This window comes from Thunnus thynnus, chromosome 6, assembly GCF_963924715.1.
Source record: "Thunnus thynnus chromosome 6, fThuThy2.1, whole genome shotgun sequence".
NCBI classification, from domain to species: Eukaryota; Metazoa; Chordata; class Actinopteri; order Scombriformes; family Scombridae; genus Thunnus; species Thunnus thynnus.
The window spans coordinates 7041011-7064418 of record NC_089522.1 but is presented as its reverse complement, the minus strand read 5'-3'; the positions used below and the strand labels follow the sequence as shown (position 1 = coordinate 7064418).

The 23408-nt window shown below is 39.1% G+C and overlaps 1 protein-coding gene across 1 annotated transcript; it reads left to right on the top strand.

Annotated features, from left to right (window-relative positions):
- Window positions 1-1279: 1279 nt before the first annotated feature.
- LOC137184088 (Krueppel-like factor 15) lies at window positions 1280-14106 on the top strand. Its single transcript, XM_067591440.1, has 3 exons — window positions 1280-1583; window positions 3607-5222; window positions 10995-14106. The coding sequence occupies exons 1-3, from the start codon at window positions 1425-1427 to the stop codon at window positions 11161-11163; spliced, it is 1944 nt and encodes a 647-aa protein (XP_067447541.1). The 5' UTR covers window positions 1280-1424; the 3' UTR covers window positions 11164-14106.
- Window positions 14107-23408: the final 9302 nt, after the last annotated feature.

Below are 23408 nucleotides of genomic sequence, written 5' to 3'. Positions count from 1 at the left end.
GAGCAGTAATAGTAACAGTTGTTATAGTAGCAATAGTATTGGTAGTTTTAACAGTAGTAATAGTGCTAGTCGTAGTAGTAGTAATGGTAGCTTATGCAGTAATAGCAGTAAAACAACAGAAGCAGTAGCAGTAGCTTCAGTGTCAATAGTAGCACTGTCACTAGCAGCAGTAGTAGTACCAGTGTCAGTAGTTGTGGCAGTAGTAGTGGCAGTGTTAGCAGCAGTAATAGTAGTAATAGCAGTATTGGCTAGTATTAAATGGGCCCTATATATGCAAAACAGACCTCCTCAGTGTGATCTTGTGTATCCTTTTACACACCATAATAGCCACTGACTCACTACTGTATACAAATACACACTGAAGCACTCCTAATGTTTACAAGCAGGCTGAAAGTGGATCATTTATCCAAACACACTGAAAGGTAATCTAACCTACGCAAGCAAATCAAATTAGTTTGGAGCCAGTAAAGTTACTTCAGCCCAGCGGAGGTGTTTATATGAGGTCTGCTCGGTTGGAGTGAAAGCAAAAGTTCTATTACTGATGTTATTAGGCAGCATGTAAACACACTCACTTACCCACTCAATAGCTCCCTCAGTCACTCAATCACTCAGCCTCTTATTCAGCAACAGTCATCTGTAACAGGCTGAAGCCCAGTGTGCTTTCTAGTCAGCAGAGGTGACGCCTGTGAACTAAACTGCTTATATTTTTGCCCTTATTTGTTTCTCCAGAAATATCATCATTTAATCTTGGCAGATAAAATATCATATGTATGATGAGTATAAGTTAAGATACTAATTGTAAGTCTCAAATACAGTAACGTATAGTAATAATATGGGATCATTATGGTGAATTTTCTGCAAGAGGACAGACTTTATACTCTCATTTCCCTCTAATAAAAACTATTATCCTATAGAGCCATTACATGACTGAATGACGTTACAACAGAAAACAACTGTAATCTTTACCGATAATTTTATTATATGATATCACAATGCATTGCAATACTGTAAGAAACACAAAACACGTGTATCACAGTCAGAGATCCCTGTTGGGAATAGTATACAAATAGCACAATGTAAATAAAGCATGACAACACACTGGTAATAACTACACTACCAAAGTCCCCCATAGTCATTATATGTATATGAAACACATTTTATGATCAGGAATCACTAGAACACATCCTTCCTCCCTCACTCACACACACACACAACCCCTCTCTCCATTGACGCCAGACCCTGAGGCCGGCCTCCCTGCGAAGACAGCCAATGCATGCGCACCGAGCAGGCGAGCCTTCATAAGCCGACCCCCTATTTTAACTGGTATAACATACCCAGCTCCGATCATGTGACGGTCAAGCGAACAACCAGCCCTCTGGAGAGAGAGAGAAAGAGAGAGAGAGAGAGAGAGATAGTGTGTGTGCATGTGTGTGTATGAGAGAGAGTGTGGAGGAGTACAGCTATGCAAGGACCGTGTCGTGGAGTTATATTGCCATTACGCACGATTACGCACTGACAGCTACTTTCAAGTGGAAAAGCGCTCAGCGGTGAGAAGCGGAATCTTTGATTTCTCAGATAAACAGGTGAGTGCAGAAGGAGCAGGCACGCTTGGTGTGATTTATAAGTGGACTGAAAAGTGCCTGTTTATGTGTGTTTTCTGTCTTTCGTTGTCAAATGCAGTGAGAAGCATGGCTCCGCTGGAGGCATCTGCTTTCTATAGTGCATGTGAAGCTTGCAAGCTTATGGCGATGCAGTAATATTGTGCTGTATATGCAGCTGCTGTTCTCACAGTACGAATTCATATAAATCCAAACTGGAGCGCATGACATGTCTGTCTGTCTTGACTGAGTTTATATTCATCTTTTTTTTCTCATTTTCTTTTTCTCACTGATATCGGGTTTTTTTTACTGTGGTGTGACGGTCGCTGTCATGGTCTGCAGTGTTAAACATGCCATAAATTCTGAGTTCCGAACCTAACCTTAACTTAACCTCGTGCAGCGTGGTGACCAGGAGCGCATCATGCTGTCAAAGTCTTTAGATGTTTCGGTGCGGCAGGGTTACTGTGGGGCAAATGACTTAAGACTTGGCCAAGTCACGGTGTTCGCAAAACTTTTTTTTTTCCATGATGTATCGCGTAGGTCCAGCAGCAGTAGACCTCAGTCCCTCGATGTCATATGACGTTATCACATAAAAAACTATATCTGATTCAAATTTCGGCGTTAGATCACTAATTACATAACTACTCGAAAGTTGAGAAATAAGAGCAGCTAAAGCATGATAAGAAGGTTGGTCTTAAACACTCATGTGATTGTGATAACATAACTCAAAGTTTATAAATTATACTGAAATTAAACTATTTATTGAAGCACCTGGAATCTGTTTGAGGACCCCTGGAGGTCTCCAGACTCACTTTGGAAAAACGGCTGCTTTTTCGCTTTACAGAAGAGGGCGCACATTCATTTTGTTGAGTGCATTCAATACACATGCAGCCTTTTAAGGTTTTACAAGGGATTTTAACGTCATGTTTAATCATCATAAGCTACTCATTGCATTTAAAGCCATTTGATAATGTCTTGCAATTTTAATCCATGTAAATGTAGACGTGGAGTATTGTTTGTGTGCTGTTTGGATAAAAATAGATATTAAATCCTTCACTTATCATTCCAGTGAAATCTGCTGATCTTATACTCTCATGAAATATCACTATTGGCCAGTCAACTGCTTAGACTGCATTTTTGTTGTAACCAGCTGAACTCTGTGGTTTTATTCTAATCTGAAACTATATAGTCCCCTAAAAGTGATTTTAGCATTGCAATTGTTTTTCTGTGCATGACAGGTCAGAGTAAGCAGTAATACAGGCCACAAGAGAGAAATAAATAGAAACACACTATTAAATGACAGCAGAACCATGCGGCTTTATCTTAGAAGTGGTGAGAAATGGGAACCCCTGATTCCACATGGTCAGCTTGTAGTGCGCACCAGCAGCTGCAGCGCACACACACACACACACACACACACACACACACACACACACAAGAGTCTTCAAATTCCACTTCCCTCACACGTGGTTGACTTTCCTTTTGGAGTGCCATCAGCTGCAGACCTCTTGAACAGGCAACAGGTAGTGCATAGAAACCAAATAATTTTATTCCGTCCATCTACTGGTTTACACATTTTTATATAATATAAACTTGCAGGACTATCTTGTAAAACATTAACCTCACAGTTAAGTCAGACTGACCACATAGTGTGGTCAGTCTGACTTAAGCTGGTCAGTAGGCAGAGTCAAGACAGCCTGCTGGACCTCCTCCTCTCACAGGCCCCCCTCACCACCTCATTAACCTATAACATCAGCAGCAGCTCTCTTTCATCTCCTCTATCTTCCTCTCTGTTCCTGTCCTCCCCACCCTCCTCTTCCGACTTACCGTGTTGTTGTGCTAGTTTGCGGAATAGGAAGGGTCACGCCAGTGCACAAAACTGTTGACTGTAAAGTTAAATTTACCTTTAATTCAAATTTAATTAAAGAAGTAATTTTAGGTTAATATACAATATCAAATATTTTTTTCATTGTCACAACTGATGAACACAGTCATTTGTCTTCTGCAGGAAGAAGAACAACATTCATCAACATTCAGCCAATTTCCAGCAGAACAGCTTGATCTTCAGAGCAGAGTCCAGCTGCCATTCATCCGCACAGGAATGGTGGATCACTTGCCGCTTGGTGAGGAGACCTTCCTGTTTTATACCGGCTCCCCGGGGTCTGACTACAAATGCCTCTGCTGCCACGCCAGTGGTAGTGTGTCGCCGGGCATTATGGTTACTGACGCATGTATCTACCATCACCACCACCCCTACCAAGGGGTGACACTCTCTTCCTCGCCTCGCCTGTCTGAGGATGACCTCAGCGACTCCTCCAGCCCTCGTTCCTCCCTCTGCTCCAGCCCTGAGTCCTCGTCACAGACATCACAGCATGTGCTCAGCTCAAGCTACGAAAGCAGGAGCAGCAGGAGCAGTGGGAGCTCTTCAGGAGGAGAGAGTCAAGACAGCCTGCTGGACCTCCTCCTCTCACAGGCCTCCCTCACCACCTCATTAAACTATAACGCCAGCAGCAGCTCTCTCTCCTCTCCTCTGTCTTCCTCTCTGTCCCTATCCTCCTCACCTTCCTCTTCCTCCTCGTCTCCCACTGCCCCCCTTGTACCCATGGGCCTGGCCTGGGAGTCCAAGAGGGAGCAGCGGCTGAGTCTCCTCCAGCAGCAGGCCAAAGAGGACTGTTATGAGTTCCCTGTCTTCTTGGACGAGCTGCAGGATCCTGCAGCGCTCCTCTTTCAGCCCACCCTGGAGGAGATTGAGGAGTTCCTGGAGGAGAACATGGTGGTGGCAATGGAGAAAGAAGAGGAGGGGAGCGATGAAGAGATGTCACCAATGCTGGAGGACGCTGAGGCGGAAAGTACAAGGACAATAGCAGGGGAATTCATATCAGTGTCGCAGAACTCAGATCAGACTGTGCCCGTGGCTCATTCTCCACTGTCCTCCTACACAGAGACCAAATATACACCATGTGCCTCTGACATGGACAGCTCATCATCAACAGTGGATGCTAGTTGTATAGCTAGCACTAGTTCTTCTTGTAGTGGAGTTGATGGGATCAAACAGGAGGACTGTGAATCACCGTCAGCCTCAACAGAAGGTACCAGTGCTGCCTCCAGTGTGCCTGTCATCTTACAAATCCAGCCCATACAGATCAAACAAGAGCCCAACCCCAGTGCCATATCAGATGCTGTCACCCAGCAGGCCCAACCCCAGAAAACCCAATCCCCACCAACTCAGGCCCCATCGGATATCAAAATCGCCCAGCTCCTGGTCAACATCCAGGGGCAAACCTTTGCCTTGGTGCCTCAGCTGCTTTCCCCAGCAAACATTACTAGCACAAGCAAAAATGGAAGCACTGGTTCATCCAAATTTGTCCGTATCGCGCCGGTACCCATTGCCGCCAAACCCATAGGGCTTGGGGAAGGCGGGTTAGGCGGAGGTTCGGCTGCAGGGGTGCTCGCTGGAGGTCAAAGGTACCAGAAGAGTGCAGTAGCAGACCTTATTAAAATGCACAAGTGCTCTTTTCCTGGCTGTAACAAGATGTACACCAAGAGCAGCCACCTTAAAGCTCACCTGAGGAGGCACACGGGGGAGAAGCCCTTCGCCTGCACATGGCCCGGCTGTGGATGGAGGTGAGCAGGACCAGATAACATCATATAAAATATATATACAATTTAGCTTGAACTGATCAAAGGTTGGATGAGTGAATGGAGATGAATGATAGATAGATGGATGGATAAACCGTACAGTACATTGCCCAACAGAAAATGTAGCTAAATGATGTGTAATTATGTGTAATGCACCTGCAGTGTGGACTGATCTATATGTTTACACTACAGAGATTACAGTAACCAGGGTTATCAACTTCTGCTGTTGATAAATGACTTTTCCCAATCTGTGTTGACTTTGATGAGACGTAGAAAGTGTTGCACATCAGAGACAAGAGCAGTCATGAATATGCTCTTTATTCTGGGGTTTGTACAACTAAGAAGACACTGTGACACTGTTTAGAAAAGTACAGATCTTAATCCATCAAGTGCAGTAACAGGAAACTGTTTTATTATCTTGTTTTAGTGCTTTCTGGGGGATGAAACATGTTGGAAGTTTTTCATCCTTTTCACAGAAACAGCAAATGGTTCAAAGTACCCACTTTGTTTAAAAGAACCAAGATATTGTTTTACACAAGAGAGAACGGTTTTATGGGGGAATAAATGTGTTCCATATACTATAACAGGATTCAGGAGGAGAGGGAGGGGAAGTGGAAGGGAAAACGGCCCATCTTTGGCAAAGATGCAATTAAGTGTATTCAAGGTTATAATTTGTTATATTCTACATGCTGGCTGTGAGTTCCTGCTATCTATGTGTTTTTGTACCATGGTAAAGTTGTAGATTAGATAGCAGTGCCTTTTGAAGTTGTCTGCATGCAGACTTTGCCCCCTGCTAGTTATTCCACTTGTTTGCTCACTGTCTGCAACCACTTCGTACACACACATTCGTGCATCAGAGATATACTGGATTATTGCAGAATCAAGTTCAAAGTTTTTAATTCAGACAGACTCTCATGCTGCACACAATTAATTTTCAATCCATGGTAGAATATTTAAAGACTCCAAGGAAGCAAACTGGCCCAGTTCTCCTTTCTGTCACTTAATCATTGCCTTCATCTAAGTAAAAATAAAAATTAAACTTTTCTATCCAAAGTTCAAATGTCACCTTTTGACCTGTTGGTCAATGGATGCCTCTTTTATACATTTTTTAGATATTGCAAAGGTGCATATAGAGTGTTGTTTCTGTGTGTGCATGTATGTCTTTCTATACATGGACAGAGGCAGGGTTAAGTTAGGACAAAACATACTGTTATGATTAAGTTATGGTAAGGACTTCAGTGCAAGGTTAAGGTTAGAATTAGGATTAGGTTTAGGTTAGGTTAAGGAAAGTAATGCAAACAAGTGTGTGTGTTCTTCTCTCAGTATGTGTGTGCATGTGTGAGAAAGAGTGAATCAGATAAGTTTGGACCAGCTCAGCAGACAGTTCTGGTCCAGGGTTTATCAGTGACCAGGGTTCTCCCTGCAACACCACTGTCTGTGAAGAGTCTGTACTGCACTTGCAGTCATTTCAAATCCTCCAGATCTGACACTTTGTTTTCACAACATGCATCATGTCTGGGCTATTCAAGTGTTTGTCAGGATATTATGTAATATCAAGTTATCTTGGACATATAATAGAAAATGTTCTTGCATCATGAAAACTTTTGTTAACTTGGTAACTCACAGTCCAGAATTGCAGCAAGATGTACCAACAAAAACATATTTATATAATAATTTAGATACTTCTATAAATGTGAGTTCAGTAAAAGTCAAGATGAGTATTTGGCAAACATGGTCAATGAGGATTTTCTATTTTCTAATGTGACATCACTTATTATTTTGGATGACACATGGACACACATAGTCTTCCTGATTGCAGCTTGAAATTTGCTTTACAGATGGAAACCTACAAAACATGAAATGATGAAATGCAATATATAGCATTAGCTGTACTGCAGTGGTCTAATTTAATTTGGAATACAGGATATGACAATAGTGATTAAAACTGTTTGACTAGTGTGTAATCCGCTGGCTATCTCGCTAACTCAGTAGTTATATTTTCACCACATAATTATGAATCATCAAATACTACTATATCTACTGAGGTATCTACTACTATATCCTAAACATACTGCATACATGACACCATAGCTTTATATAATCTATAACTTAAATTTGTAGATATTTTCTCATTTAGTTTACTTTTCCTGCTGTTAGACAAGAAACCTGCATCTCCAGCACATAAGATATTTGTTTTATGCTTAAGGATAGTGTATTTTTCAGTTTTTGAAAAGGTTGCATTGGTTCTTTCATGCACTGTAAGCACTCAGGACAATGAGTTTCTTTAGCTGACCTTAAAACATAATACTCCCAGTCCTCCCAAGACTGCATTTCCAAATCCCTTACATGACAGCAGCAGTATACTGTATTATACAGTTGCCCTTTCCCTGCTCCTCTCCCTGGGCCAGGAAATGGAGGTGAATTGGGGAGACAGGCACCTCTTACCCTCTGCAACCTTAGAATAGATCCATGTGTTGGATCCTCAGAAGTAGGGAGGAGTGGTATTTCATTGGTTGGACCTCTACATATACCTTGGTGAAAGTCGTATTTTATCTTTGCCAAACTGTGTCTTCATTTTTTTAAAGCTTTTTGGACTTTTCTCCCTCTCTTTCTCTCTGTTATGCTCATGTATAGATCTGGATGCATAGGCAAAGTCAAAGAACACAAAAAAAACAAAAAACACTTAAAAGAATACATGCAGGCAGCACATATAGGAGCATGCAGTATGTTAAGCTCAGACCTGCATGGAGACTCTCATGTGAGGTTTGTGTTGGACGGCTGGGCTCAAACCCAAACAGTTTGCTGTAATAACACTGTGACGTGTGTGTACTCGACATCTGTCATCGGGGCAGTGGCTTGTTGTCCTTGTCAGCTGATACATTCATCGTTACAACAAAACATTCTTGTTGGGTGGTGACACACTTTGATTTATCTTTAGATTTTGACACTTAAAGCTCAATGGAGAGGCATCAAGAGAGGAAGAGAGAGAGCATGCCTTACTATCTGTCAGTTATGATATGTTATTGACCCTATAGAAACCACCATCTTCCTATCCTCTGACCTCTTTAGGGAGGGTGGTGAAGTCGAAACACTTCACAAAAGGAGGAATTGAATCCAGCTCTTCTTGTTAAAACAAACATCCACTCTGGAAAAGCAGTCAAAAGAGTTTTTATGGTTGCATGTGTATAGTTTTCATGTAGGAGGCAAACTTATGTCATTGATTAGTGCAGTCATGCATTAATGTAATATCCTTTTGAGCTTACACAGACTTTAAATTGACTCTCTCACAGTGGTAGGAGACACAAAGAGCCATGAGCTGACAGGATAAACTAAACAAAAGGAGACAAGAAAAATAAAGATGACAGATAAAAGGCTGTATTGTATGTCTGCATGCCAGTATCTCTGTTACTGTAATTTTCCAGGTGTGTAACTAACCTGTCCGCCCCACCTATCCAGGCTGTTTTCACTACGCTCTGTTGGCTGTAGAGCTGAGTATAGGGACAAGCTAGAACAAAGTCTGCGTATGTGTTTCCCACAGCACCCACGCTAATATGTATACTATGAGTTGTACTGCAGCCATGACAAGCCGCCCAGAGGACTTCAGTTGCAAAAACCACAGACCTGAATTGAAAGACACAGTAGAGTGACCAACAGAAGTGCCCTTGGAGTTATGAGCTCAGTGACCTTGCACCCATCCCAGTATCATGTAGAGCCGAGAAACTTATTCGATTTAGCTTAGGAAAGAAATAGTGGAAGAGCTATCAAAAGAGGGCATGAGTTAGAGAGAGACAGATGGCATGGCTGCGAGAGAGAACTGGCACGTAATCAGTCGTCCCAGAAAACATGGATTTAAAGTACAATCAGGCTGTCTATTTGCATAAGTCCTAAATGCATGTTCTGTTGAAAGATCCTCCCCAGTACACTATGTTATAGTTGGGCATAGGCCCAGGTTGAGTCAGTAGAATAAATGGTTTCATGCCCCAACTTGAAGCTGTAGAGTACAGCTATAGAGTGTAATGTGTGTGTGCCCGTTACACACATTGCTTTAAGGAGCAAATGTACAGCCAATGTACAGTGACTGATGTAGTTTCTGATTTTTATCTTAATCCAGAACACCATGAGGCATGCCCTTATTAAGAGACCCAGTTAATCCCTTTAACATCTGTAAAAGCTGTCAAATGACAGACAAGTCAAAACAGTCATTTTTGCCTCGAGGCCTTTGTCACCTGTAGTAGTAAGCATTTCTTTATGTTAAAGGTGCACCAATCAATATTTTTATATCGAAAATAAATCAGATGACTATCATTAATGTATAAGGGGTTGCTCGTAGTGATGAACCTAAGGAGAATTATCACTTGACTGCATATCACCTGAGCGTTTTTCAAGCTCTCATAAACCCACTGTAAGCTACCTGCCCAGCACCAAGCGGCAAAGTTGAGAGAGAGTTACATTTGCCAGGAGGCCAGAAACATGACTCCAAATGAATGCTAATGTTGCTCTGTGTCTGCTGGATGTGATAATAAGCAACTGTTTGGTAACACACTTGCCTTAACAACTTAATAAGGTGATAATATGGCAATGCTAGGGTTTTTTCAAGTTGTTGTGCTTCCCAACCACCACCGCCACCAGTGCCCAAAAACTATTAAATAATGCAGCTTTAACTTAACTACATTGAAGGCTACATCTACAAGGTTGATTTTCATCTGAATCAGAATTTAAAGTTGTCCTAAAGACCCTTTTAGGAATGTTTTTAAAGAGAAGTCAGGGCCATGTGGCATCCTTGAAGCAGGTACGAGACATTTGACAGTCACTTAAAATCTATACCAGATATTCTCAGGCTATCTGACTATAGGCCAAACCAGCATTCACTGCAGATTTGCAGGTGAAAGAGATATTAATACCAAATCACACCTCAAGTCTGACGGTTTGTCTTGCAGTTATTGGATTTTAAACATCTACAGCTTAGCTTTATAAACTCTGTCAGTTATCTTCTTTTTACTGCTGGGCCATTAAAATGATGAATAGACTGGTTGTGTAATCCATGTCTAGGGTGGAAATGGTTTGAAATAACTGTGAGTGACGTCTTTACATCTCTGTGAGTTATCGCCTTCATGGCTTCAGCCTGCTGCTGCTGCCGCTGCTACTGGAAATGTGCCGGGAAATCAATCCGTGTTACAGATTAATCCGATCTTAACAGCTTTACTAATACATACAGATACACACAAAGACATATACAAGAGGCATTACTCTAGCATCCACTCAAACCTTCACTGTCATGGTATCCAAGCTGTCCAGGGCCCATAGAGACCACAGCGGAGCAGGCCAGGAATAGACTGGGCTCATGTGTTGAGCTAAATATGGGACGCCTCTTTAACACTTCACAGAGAAGATGCAGGGCAATACACATGTGTAGCGTCACACCTCTCAGATTACCCTCATATAAAACAGCTTGACATGGCTTTTATGTTGTTTGACAGCTTGAAGCTTGACTGCGTCCATTATTTCTATATAGGAGGTGCTGTATACAAACAGATTGGTTCATTCATTCTAAAAAGTGTGAGAATTTCAAACTAACAGACAGACATATATTTTCATTAGAGACATTTCAGTGTTTTATACTACTGACTGTTCATTGGCAATTGCAATTAGAGAATAAAACACAAAATTTGAGCTATTAAGCGAAGAATTTTGGTATAAAAGATGTTCAGAAAAATGTGATATATTTCATAAGTCACATCCTGGGTTTCCTTCCGGTAGGTTCTCCCGATCGGATGAGCTGTCCCGACACCGACGCTCCCACTCCGGAGTGAAACCATACCAGTGCATCGTCTGCGAGAAGAAGTTTGCCCGCAGCGATCACCTGTCGAAACACCTCAAAGTCCACCGCTTTCCACGAAGCAGCAGGACAGGACGCTCTGCAAACTGACCCCTCTGACCCCACTCTGACAGACTGACGCTAAGCGGGGAGGGAGGAGGAGGGTGGGTGTTCCTGTATGTGTGTGTGTTTGTGACGAAAGACAGAGGAGGGGGGTGAAAGTCCAAACACCCTTTAAAGGAGTCCGTGCAGGACTCTTTTGCTCGTGTGTGTTTATGTTCAAATATGTACGCGTGACGTACATTCATGGTACTGTGATAATTTATTAGGTGGCGAGGAAAAGACTGTAAAAACTAAACTAAAACAGAAAACTGTTACTTGACACAACAGCCTCACAGGTGGAATAAGCTTCTTGTATATTACAACTTTTTTGTCTCACTCAAATCTTTTAGCTATTCTAATTTGAAGAAAGAGTATTTTTACACTTTGAGGTGTGTGGTATTGTTAATGTTGGAGTCAAAAGCCTTACATCAGTAAAAGGGGTCTGATACTATTTAAAACCCTCAGTGATTTTTTACCTTCCTGGAGCCAAATGTTGTTGAAAGGTAATATTAGCAAAAACTAATTTCTTAATGTCTTGAAATTAATTTGTTGCCCAGCAACAAGAGCTTACTGGACGTTGTATTAAGGAATATTGGGAACTACTGGGGGCCTTGGTTTAATTCTTTCTTCATAGACAGAAAAGTAAATAATGCATCAACATTCCTTTAGCTTTGAATAAATCTCTTTGTTTCCTTTGAGTTTAATTACAGAGCAGAATCACTGTAGTAACCTCAAACAGAAGAACAAAGCTCAAGTTTATGTTGAATTACTCCTCACCACCAAGATCATGTCTCTATATAATTTGCACTGGCACACATGAAATTTCCGGTTATCTGCCCATACTGTGTAGAATTTTATACCATTGTGAATCATTGTTCTGCAACACCTTTTTTGTTTCAACTGGTGAAAAGACTTGTCATCAGAATATGTGTTTTTATGGCCTTCAAAACCAATTTGGGTGCAGCTTCACGCTAGCTTCAGCTCATGATATGTTGCTTCTTTGCATCATGAAAGTGAGACATTTGTCTTCTGGTTTTGTAATTTTCTCTTTAGATGTTAGCCCTATCATTTATTACTTCATGTCACTTTAATGACTTCATGTCACTGCTGTCAAAGAAGTAGTAAAATAATACAACACGGTAAACTGCAAAGAGGCACAAGGGAAGGCTGGTAACTGATGCACACTGGTCTTGAATATATCAAATCTGTTGCCTCTTCAAATCACCAAAGCAAGTCTCTTTTCTTTGCTCTTTTTCCCAGATTAACATTTTACACATGATAGGAAATGAAATGAAAAGATTAACAACTGGAATTTTTGTGCCCGTTGCCCTTTCATTAATAACAAATTCACCCCAGACCATGAAAACAAATGTCTTGTGCGATTATGTAACTTTATAATCTTAACCTTAAGATTATATAATGGTTTCCGCTGTTGCCACAAGTGGCAATTACAGAATGATGGTAAATAATAAAACTGACTCGGTAATGTCAGTTCCACAGCAATATCTATGTAAAGTTTGCTAATATTAGCCAATATTAGCTACAATAAGCTACTAGTCATATCAGAGGTTGTAGCAGGAAAACCCCTGAGTGTATTGAATTGAGAAAGGGAGTGTTTGAATTAAACTTTTCATTTGTAAGATAATGAATGTGCTATGTCTTCTTTTAAAAGTTACATAGACTCGCTTTAATATTTGGAATGTTTTGGGTGTCAATTGAAAAGGAGCCTCAGTTAGCTCCCATTTGAGCCTCTCCTCTTACCATATCAAATTTTTGTTTTTTCTGTTTTTCCCCTCACATTAATTTCAATCCAGATTAATATATTTACATGTCGAATGAAATGAACATATTTACATATCAAATTTAACTGGTATTTTTTGTACTTGTTACCCTTTACTGGAAATGCATACCGTTATAGCATCAAATAACAAATTCATAGGAAATCTTTATTAATCCCTTTCATTTACTTTGGTCTAATGTGACTTGTTACAACATATTCATCAAAGGTTAATAGAGAAGTGAAAAGCACCCAGAAAACACTATTATCTGTCCATGATCTTGAACATATGAAATCTCTTGCCTTTGTCTTTGTACTGTAAGGGAACAGTGACTCTTTTGCTTTTCATTACATTACATTTACATGTATAGATTTCTTTATTCTGTGTTTTGCATCTCAGTTGAATGAAACCAAATGAATCATGGTGGGGGAGGGGAGGACAGAAAATGCCTACTGCACAGAGTTCAGAGATGGTTTTCTTTGCCATAAGGTCAAAGCTAAGGACAACATTAAGTATTGTAAGGTTTGAAAGGAATGTATCACTTTAAAATGGATTTTGTTTGTTTTTGGATATGTTTGATTTGCTGAAACCTACAATGATTGACAAACCCTTTCGGTGCACAGCACATGAATGAGACGCTGTATGGGGAAAGTGTATTATCTCTGCCAGGCATTCCTTCCATAGCTACAATCAGAAAAGACACTTTTCTGAATGGGTGTTTTATGTGAACCCATGAATGTATGTAAATACTGTATGTGCATTTGGAAGGAGAACTGAAATATTCTTCTAGTGATTTCTGTGATTGTGAACATTTTTTAAAAATATGTAAAGAAAGTGTACATAACACGATAATTCAAATATATATAGTGTAAAAATATGGCAACTTTTTTGTCAGGTGTTTACATGACACATTATTAAAATAGCTCATGAAATGTTTCATGATTCATCCATGGATCAGCATTCGAAAAATACATACTTATTATGTAACAATTTTGTGACTTGCACATGTTTTGACAAGTGCAAAATGCAGTAAATGCATCATGTTTTGTGAAACGGTCTGTTTTAAATGTGCTCTGTAAACACTTAACACAAAAAGAGTTGCTACAAATGTTATATTTTTGCTTTTGTTCTTTTATGTAAAACACATTTACAATAAAAATCCCAAAACCAAAGACCAATAGTTCTTGTCAGTTTTCATCCCTGTCTCCTTCTCTACAATACTGTCCTGATGTTTCCTTTGGTAGACTTCAGCAATATGGTTGGGCAGTTTATTTAAAGCACCAAAAAATAGCAACATAAAATGTTTAGTTTTTACTAAGTATTAATTTGATGTTAACATGAAAGATGACATTAAAGGTAGCTACTACCAAGCTAGCACCACTAAAATATACAAGTTAAAGCATGACTACGTACCTTTGTCAAACAGCAGTCACTTTTGCCACAAGTAATTACTGGATAATGCTAAATGCTAAAAGTGACTCAGTAATGTTAATGTTAATCAGCTAACATTAGCCACCATAAGCGACTAGTCATACCAGACCAAGTAAGGCATTTGCAGCAGCGTTAGCCTACTTGGTCTTGAATAGAGCAAGAATGTGTTTTATTGTTTATTAAAGAAATTTATCATTTGTAAAATAATGAATGTGCTATGTCTTCTTTCAAAGGTTACTTGTTTTAATATATGGGATGTTTGGTATCTTTCCTAAGGGGACATCCAATGAAATATGGCTTTCAATTAGCTCCCATTGGAACTGAATGATACTGACAGATCTCTGGCACCACACACAGTGGCCTACACAAACTACCACAAATAATAATGTAAAAATTTCACAATATGGACAGTAAGCTACTTAGAAGCTAATTAGAAGAGATATTAACAGAAACCACATGATCTTCTTACCAGAAAAGCACAAACCAACTCAGCCACAGCACAAAAATGTAGTGTAGATTGCATTTTGACTTATTTATCGATGGTAATTATATGGTGGACGCTTACTGTGAATCCCCTTTTGAAACTGGGAAATACAAAATGTTTTAATTATTATGCTTGGAATACACATTTAAACCACTGACCGCAATATATTTAGTCTTTAGTCTTTTGTTTTATGTTAATTAGCAAAGCAGTAGAAGTGCTGGTAAAAGGATTTTATTACCTTTGGACAGAGTCAGGCTAGCTAAGCGAACTAGCTGCCGGCTGTGGCTTCATATTTAGCAGACATATATGAAAGTGGTATTCATTCATCTTCTCGTCTAACTCCAGAAAGAAAGTAAATAAGCTTTCTTCTCAAAATATCAAACTATTCCTTAAAGCTGAGTGTTGGCTGGTTTTACGGCCCTCAACTGTTATACTGCTATTAAAACCTACTGTATCCTACCTGCTCATGACAGACAACAAAGTTAGCACTTAGCTGGTGAACATAGTGGAGCATTCAGCAGCTAAAGAATCACAAATTTACTTTAAGAGTTGGGAAAGAGAACTAACTGCAGAGTGAATATTGGACATTTATCAGGTTGCCAGAAACACACTCTGAGTGAATGCTAATGTTTGTCTGTATCCACTGGATGTGGCAACAATTTTCTAACAACTTAGCCATATCAGCTTTTTAAGTTGATAATACATTAGTGTTAAAAACTTATTGCGCTGCGTCCAAGTCACCAAACAAATCAATCATTGCAGATTTCATATTCTATGAAAAGTATTAGTTATTGACTTTCAACATATCACCATATTTCATTTACACAAGTCAGGAAAGGAAACTGCATTCAGTCTCATAAAAGTAGAGAGTTTTTTTGTAATGTTTTCTGGCATACATAGTCGAAATAAAATCTCATAGAATCAAACTATATAAACATCCAAGTGCTGTCATTTCAACAGCTTTCCAGTGCCTTTGATCAAACTCATCCAAATCATTTTTCTTGTGCTTTCTACCCACATGTAGTTCAGGGAGAAAGACAAAAAACTGTTTCCCGTAAAGTTGCATAAGTAACATAAAGCTGGGAAACGTGAGGAATGTCAATGTAAGATTTGTACCACATGGCCAATTTGCATGGAAATTATACCCCCATTCTCTGCTCTTCCTTCATCCAGACTCTCCCCACCACTTTACCCCCACCCCCCCTTGCAACATTTTAAAGAATGGCTCTGGCTGTTTTCTGGCGCTGAGCGTGTTTGCTGAGTCATTGTGTAAAAAGCATAGAGGTTGTAGTTAAGAAAGAGGTAGCAGCTAACAGCAAAAGCAAGCTGTGTCTGTCTGTGTGATGTCTGTTCTGGATATAGATCATGTTGATTTATGAGCTAGTGCAGTCTTAGAGGCATTCTGGGATGCAATGGGAGGATTTAATTCAACACATCTGGATCTGAACTACACTCTACTGGCTGCTTGTCTCAGGTTTAGCATTGAGGCTCCCTTTCTGTTGATGTCCATGAGTCTAAGTTATTCTGAAAAGAAAAAATGTCACAGGTTACTTATGTTACTGGACACCAAATACCTAAGCACACTCAAACACTGATTGCTTGGAAATGCCATAGTGAGCATGTATGAACATGCAACAGGAGAATAAAAGTCAGTCTAATACCATATTGTTAACTTAACATATGTATGTTAACACAGTGTACGATATCTTATACTTTTTAACGTCCCTTGGCTTTGAAACAATTTGACTTAAAATAAATTATATTTACTCTGATTTGAATATGTGACAGGCATATTAGACATGATTATTTCCACATTTATTAGCATGTCAATTTATTTCAGGGAGTGGTCAATGAGAGAATAAGTGGAGGTGCATGGAAGCTGTTCAAAAAAATATATAGGGTTGATCTGAGAGGATATACAGTAGGTGGCACAATCATGTAACACATATGATTTCAAAACTCCATCAAGAAAAGGAAAGAAAATATAGAAAATAGACTAGTTACACTGTAAAACATTATACGGGAATACCATTTCAGAACTAATATTTATGAGTATTTCTGCCTTTTGACTTAAAGTGATGAGTTGAATGAATATACTGACTACTGAGACTTCACTCAACTCATCAAGTTTTTAAAGAAAGGTCACTGAGATCAACATTGTACAGTGCATTATATTTTCTCTACAGCAGCAACTTCATTTGGTGGTGTTAGAAGAACTGTTTGTATTTGTTGACGTTACCTAAAATTTAAAGGCAGCCCTTTCACTCACATATGTAAGCTGAAACAACAAGTTACCTTTTACAGTGAACAAGTTTAATAGAAGCTTTTCCTGTTTCCTGCTATGTTTGTTTACAGAGCCAGAGAGTGAAGCTGTGGTTGAGTCTCAGCCACTTCCATCAACCCTTATAGAGGCATTTACAGCAAACAAACTTAACCCTTTAAATCCTAAGCTGCTTTTGCCTGGTTTTCACTCCCTTTAATTACAGGCTTATGTCTCAGCTAGGCATGTCATATATTCTTACTTTCAGGATGAGTTAGGCTTCTTCAACATACCATCATTCTGTATGTCAGTGGTAATACATGTACACCAAGACAGTTTGATTTTTTTTTTTTTTTTTTTTTTTTGGATTCTGTTTTAGTACTACAGTTCCCATCATGCAAACAAGAAGCACAGTATAATGTTGCCATGGATTTAGTTAGTTGTGGGCTACACTGCAGGCCTGTGATTATAGCTTTAAGTTGCTTACATTGTAGCTGAATTGCACTAATCTCCTGTTTGCGCTGTAACCAATATGCAGACAACACTCAGCTGTATACTGAAGAAAAAAATGTCTAAATTTGATGATTAAAAGACAAGATCTAAAGTTATAACGAGTATATATTATTTCAAAACAGTTTTATAGATAGTTATTCTCATTGGGCATTGGAGCTAAAATCATGAATATTGGACTTATGTTCATCTGATGGGATGATAATGTTACTCAGTGTCTGCTGAGTGAGAAAGCAGTATTGTTTACTAGCACATTAGCCATAATAAATGTATAATAACTGTATAAGCTATGAAATGGTCATGGCTTTGTATCCGCCAGGCTTTGATTTGGTGATATTTTGCCCCCTAGTGGCCAAAACTTGATTTATGCAGCTTTAATGTCTGATATTTTTCAATAAATGAGATACTGTCCTATGCTTTCAGTGAATGCCTTTAACATGCCTCTTTTTTCATTAAAGGCTTGTTTGGCTATAGGTGGAGACAGTTATATAAAAGTTATTTCTTCGCTATTTAAAAAATATTTAATATATAGACATATAATGTAGTAATGGTAAAAAAAAAAAAAAGAAAAAAGGTTTTTCAGTTCCTGAAAAGTTGCTAAGTGACCAACAGCTGTGTGTACTCTTCACACTGTGTCAATGTGTTTGAGGGAGCAGGAGAAACAGATACTGTACACAAATCTGAAGGTCAGAGGCAAGTTACCCTGCAGCAAACTACAACAGCCCATGTGCTGATTTGACATGTGGGATCAGATGATAACTGTTATGCAATTGCTTACAACCCTCAGCCAAGTTCAGAACTTGGTGTGTGTGTATGTGTGTGAGCGCTTGTGTGTTTTAGAGGGGGGAAGAATGAAATAATATTCTAATGAAAGAACACAAGAAAACACATGTCACAAGCACATTGCAACATCAGGGAAATCAGACTGTGTGTGTGTGCGTGTGTGTATGTGTGTGTGTGTGTGTGCACATGTGTTTGTTACCTTTACAGTATTGTGCTTTCACACATTGCAACAAGTTAGGTTTTCCTTCAAGACAATTATGACTTTATTGAATGTGTTGTCTGCACTGCTAGCCATATGGGGTTTATGTAGATGATCATTCTAAAAGCCTCCATATAGTTGTGTATGTGTGTTTTAATGTTACGTCACCTAATGGATCCTGTCATTATGTAATGTGCATAGTTGGTAGAGAGTCAGGTTAGTTGTCATTCTCAGTCTCCTTCAGCTCAGTTTCATTGCCATTTTTCTTAGAAGTTTTTATGGTGAACTATTTGCTACAATATATACCACATACAGATGTTACATTATGTATCATCAGTCTCAACATTGCGAATGAAAGCCATCTTTATTATTGTTGTACTTGACTTCACTCAGCCACTCTCCCATATGTGATGTTAAGTTTCAGCTTCTCCATTGTGAGGTGGGTGTAGTACACTAACTTACAGATATTAGGCTAAATGTGGATTTAATTCAATATATAATGTAGATCTGTTCACTTTCTGCACAATTTCCCATATTAATTAACTGAGGAGGCCCTTAGGAATTGTTATTGACATTTGGGGGCATTTATTAATCTTTACACTTTGTCTTTTGTACGGATCAAACAAACAAGATATAACATATTAAGAGCCAGCTGTTTTCTGTTTTCCTTGTTTCAAGTTTTTATACTAAACTCAAGTCAATAGTCTCTTCCTCCAAGTGTATTTTGTGTCAAACAAAATGTCAAACTATTTGTTTTTAGCATATTTGTCCTTTTTCACCTAGATCATGTCTGATGTGTGTCTTTTGTTATTTAAAATCAAAGCAGAAGGCAAATGGCACACAGTGTCCTTCTCTGCTTTGCTAGGCAGCTCATTAATAGTCCAAACTGAACTGATATAACCATACAGTGTGCTGAGATGGGTCTCTTGGGTCCAGCAAAATGCCAGCACTGTTCATTTCATCTGACTAATACAATATGGATTGGTAAACGGTACTTCATTTACACACAGTGAGTGCAAGCAGGAGAAACCCTCTGACACACACACACACATACACACATACATGAAAAGACACACTCAACAGAAACCAAAACACACCAACTTGCACACCAGGCATACAAAATAGGCATGTCGGCACTCACGTGGAGGAGAGAGGAATTCACCTTTATATCAACAACTGGACGGTAACCAGCCAACTGAGAGCTAGGTTTATGACAGCAGGAGAGGATGGAGACCACTCCCTGGCAATTGTGTTTCAGAGAGCACACATGTCTTACATAACTCCCACAGGACACTATGCAATGGGTGCACACAAAGTACCTTCCTGAGGATGGAGTACAGTAGCCCAAAACAAGCCACTCTGTTGATCCTCTGCACTAAACAGAAACTTTACTGCACACGAGTTTGGCTCAGTTGTTAAAGAAAGCACAGGTTTGCCCTAGTGAGCCAATTTAGCATCAAGCTGGTCACAGTTTATCACACGTGCTTGTTTATGTACAAAATGATCTCAATCTAAAACATGCCTCTGTATTACAGCATTACAATTCATGCAGTTAAGACATGGAAAATTGCCTGAGGGGAGAGTGTTCGAGCCATTTTCAGGAGCCACATAACCATCAACCCTCAGTAAAAGTTTTGGCTTGCTTGCTTGAGAAAAAAATAAAGTTTCCATTGGGACTATTGGCAATCATACTTCAATAGAAAGTAGTCTCCAATGAAAACTGTTGACAGAATGCAGATCCTTTAAAAAAGTAGCAAGACCACAATGTAAAAATACTTTATTACAGATGAAAGACCCACATTCAAACTGTTACTAAAGCAGAAGTACAGAAGTATTGCATCACAAGTAAAAGTATATGTCATCATGTCGTGGGTGAGGAAACTTAGCCAGAGTGTCAAGGAAGGTGATAGAAGGCAGACTCAGAGACTTGTCCAATGACTAAAAAAAAAGTGATTTATTTAGACCAATGTAACCAAAGAAAAAAGTGTCTCCAAAAAACAAATCAAACTCACCTTAACTAGCTTAACTCAGAAAAACTCAAACTCAGGCATGATCAAATGCAATACCACACATAAATCCTGTTTTCTGCTCTTTTCTCCTAAACGAACAACTCTCCCATTGAATTGGTCCTCCAATCAGTCTGGGCAAAGCCATATTTCTCGCAGGGGTGTCCTTTCCCTTATACCAACAACTGGTATATGACAATGTCACTTGTATCAGTTAACATTGTTTACACACACATCAATCAACACCATAGTCCTCACCATAAGCCAAAACTGAATACAAAATCACACAAATAGTAAACCAAACACTAAAATACCCACCCCCATTCTTGGTCTAACCCAGTGACATCACTGATGATGTCACCCATTGTATAAATACAGGAAGTGGTTAGGTGCCTCCTCCTTTTATCTCCTGAAAGTATGGTGGGTATGGTAAGTAACATAACAAGCTAATATATAACTCAAGAAGCTCAGGACCTAATAACAAAACAGTAAATGAGCTTAAATACTTGTCTGTCTTGATTAAACCAGAAGTTGTAAATATAACAAAACAATGCTAAACACAAACAAACCTGGGATAGTATGCAAAAGCAAAGCTACAAATATAGATGTTAAACTGTTAAACAAATGACAAGTGTTGATCACATGTTAATCTGACAAATTAACAACCAACTATAGCTATCAAATAAATGTAGTGGGGTAAAAAGCACATAAGTACAGTATTTGAGTAAATTGATTTTGTTACATGCTACCATTGCTGTTTAAAATGTCATTGTTCAGTCCTGTGAACAACACAAATTAAATTCCATTCCCCTCAACTGCACTGATGGGGCAGCAAAAAATTCATGGCAGACATCACATAAACTGAAACAGAATCTCTTGATACCACTTCAGATGTTAAAGATGTGTCACTGAAAATGTTCAGATATTTTAGTGTTGTAAACTCTGAAAATGATTTTACATCGCATTCCAGGACCTTTGCTTCCTTTTCAATACAATAGGTTACTTATACACAATTAAATAAAAGCATGGAGGATGGATTCTGTGCTGCTCTTGGACTACATGCACTTTATCTTCAGCTGTCCTCTTCAGCCTAGGCAGTGGCATTCCTGCATACAACTCAAACGTGTTGGAATTGTCATTAGCTTGTGTGTTTTCCTAATTTACACGCAAAGAGACGAATTAAGGAGAGAAAGAAGGAAAACAATTTTATTCCCTTTCATTCTTTCTTTTTCATTTTCCATCCCATAATTTTTTAGGGCAGCAGCAAAAGCTATTATACATTTTTAAAAAAAAATGGAAATGCATGTTCTTGCCTCACTGATCCAACATAAACTTTTGGTGAATAGTGACAATCTGTCTGAGATGACTGACGCCAAACTACTGGCAGAGAAGTGAAGTCAGTGAAACCTGCGGTTCAACGTCAAAGTAGAAAAGCAGTGTGGTATACAGAGGGGGGGAGGGCTATGAGTTTACCCTCAACTCACCTTGTAGACATGCTCTCTTCCACTCCTAGACTATCATGTCAAACCAGGAAACCCATGTGGACTAAGATTACTAAAACTACACAAACACCAACCGAATAGTAAATTCTTGGCTATACTGCATGGTATCACTGCCTCAACACAATATCCTATAACTTTTAATAACATCTGTCACAACTATCACTCTCTTCTTTATATTTTCCTGTCCTTCCCTCTCCTCTCTGTCCACATTAACATATGGTTTACATTTTAGGCATTTACCAGTGACTTAAAACGAAGGCAGAGTACAGAGGAGAAATCAATCATTTTTCTTCCTTCCTTTCTTTTCCCATTTCTCTCTCTCACAGACTAGAGGTGATTTTAATGAAGCAGAACAAACTGGCAAAGAGTCGGTGGGCAGAGGGCCAGAGAGGCCAGGCGCTCATGGGGTTGGGATTGGAGCGTGACCGCCAGACCCAGGCTAAAGACTTTCAAAGCATTTTTAACTGGTGTGACATACTGTAGTGGTATCACTTGGGAGCATAAATTGCAGTTTTACTTTAAACTGGTGAAAGCTAGCCCAAAGCGAGTAACCTTCTTGGCAGCTGTGAGTGTGAAATGATGAAAATGCCATAAGTGAAACCTGCAACAACTGATTTTTTGGCCACTTGGGGGCAGCGGAAACAAACTGTAAACACAACATTGACATAGCAAACTTGTTACTGTAGCAAACAGTTATCTATATAAAGGGGCGTCATACAGTATATAGTATACAGTATTTTTTTTTTTAGGGGGCACAGTTTCACAATGAATAAGTTAATGTTCACACCAAACCAAGTTACTACCGGTAATTACCTGCTTTATCGGCTTCTATGTTTATGATCAAACCAGCCCCCTGCCAGTATCTATCTAGAACTATAAGTGAATGACACTAATTAACACTATATTGCATTTAATAGCAATATTGAACAAGAAAATATTATTGAAAAAGCTTTAAACCTAAACCAGCTAACATTAGCTGGTTAGCTAACCAACACTGTTGATTATTATTTAACATTAAGTAAAGAAAGCTCACAAACATGTAGCTACTGTTTTTACTATTTAGCTCTTTCAAAAATCTCCTTATGTCCATCCCGTTTTGTTGGACGTGTTTCAGTGCTGCAATAATGAATACAATAATAATAATACAATAATTTAGCCACTAATAGGCTAATAGCAAAGGACAACAAGCTAACACTAATGTTTGTGTCTTATAGTTAAAATCACTGATGCTAAAGTCACGTTAAACAGGGAAATTCTGAAGCTCTGAGGAATTAACAAATTCATCAAGTCATACTGTTTTA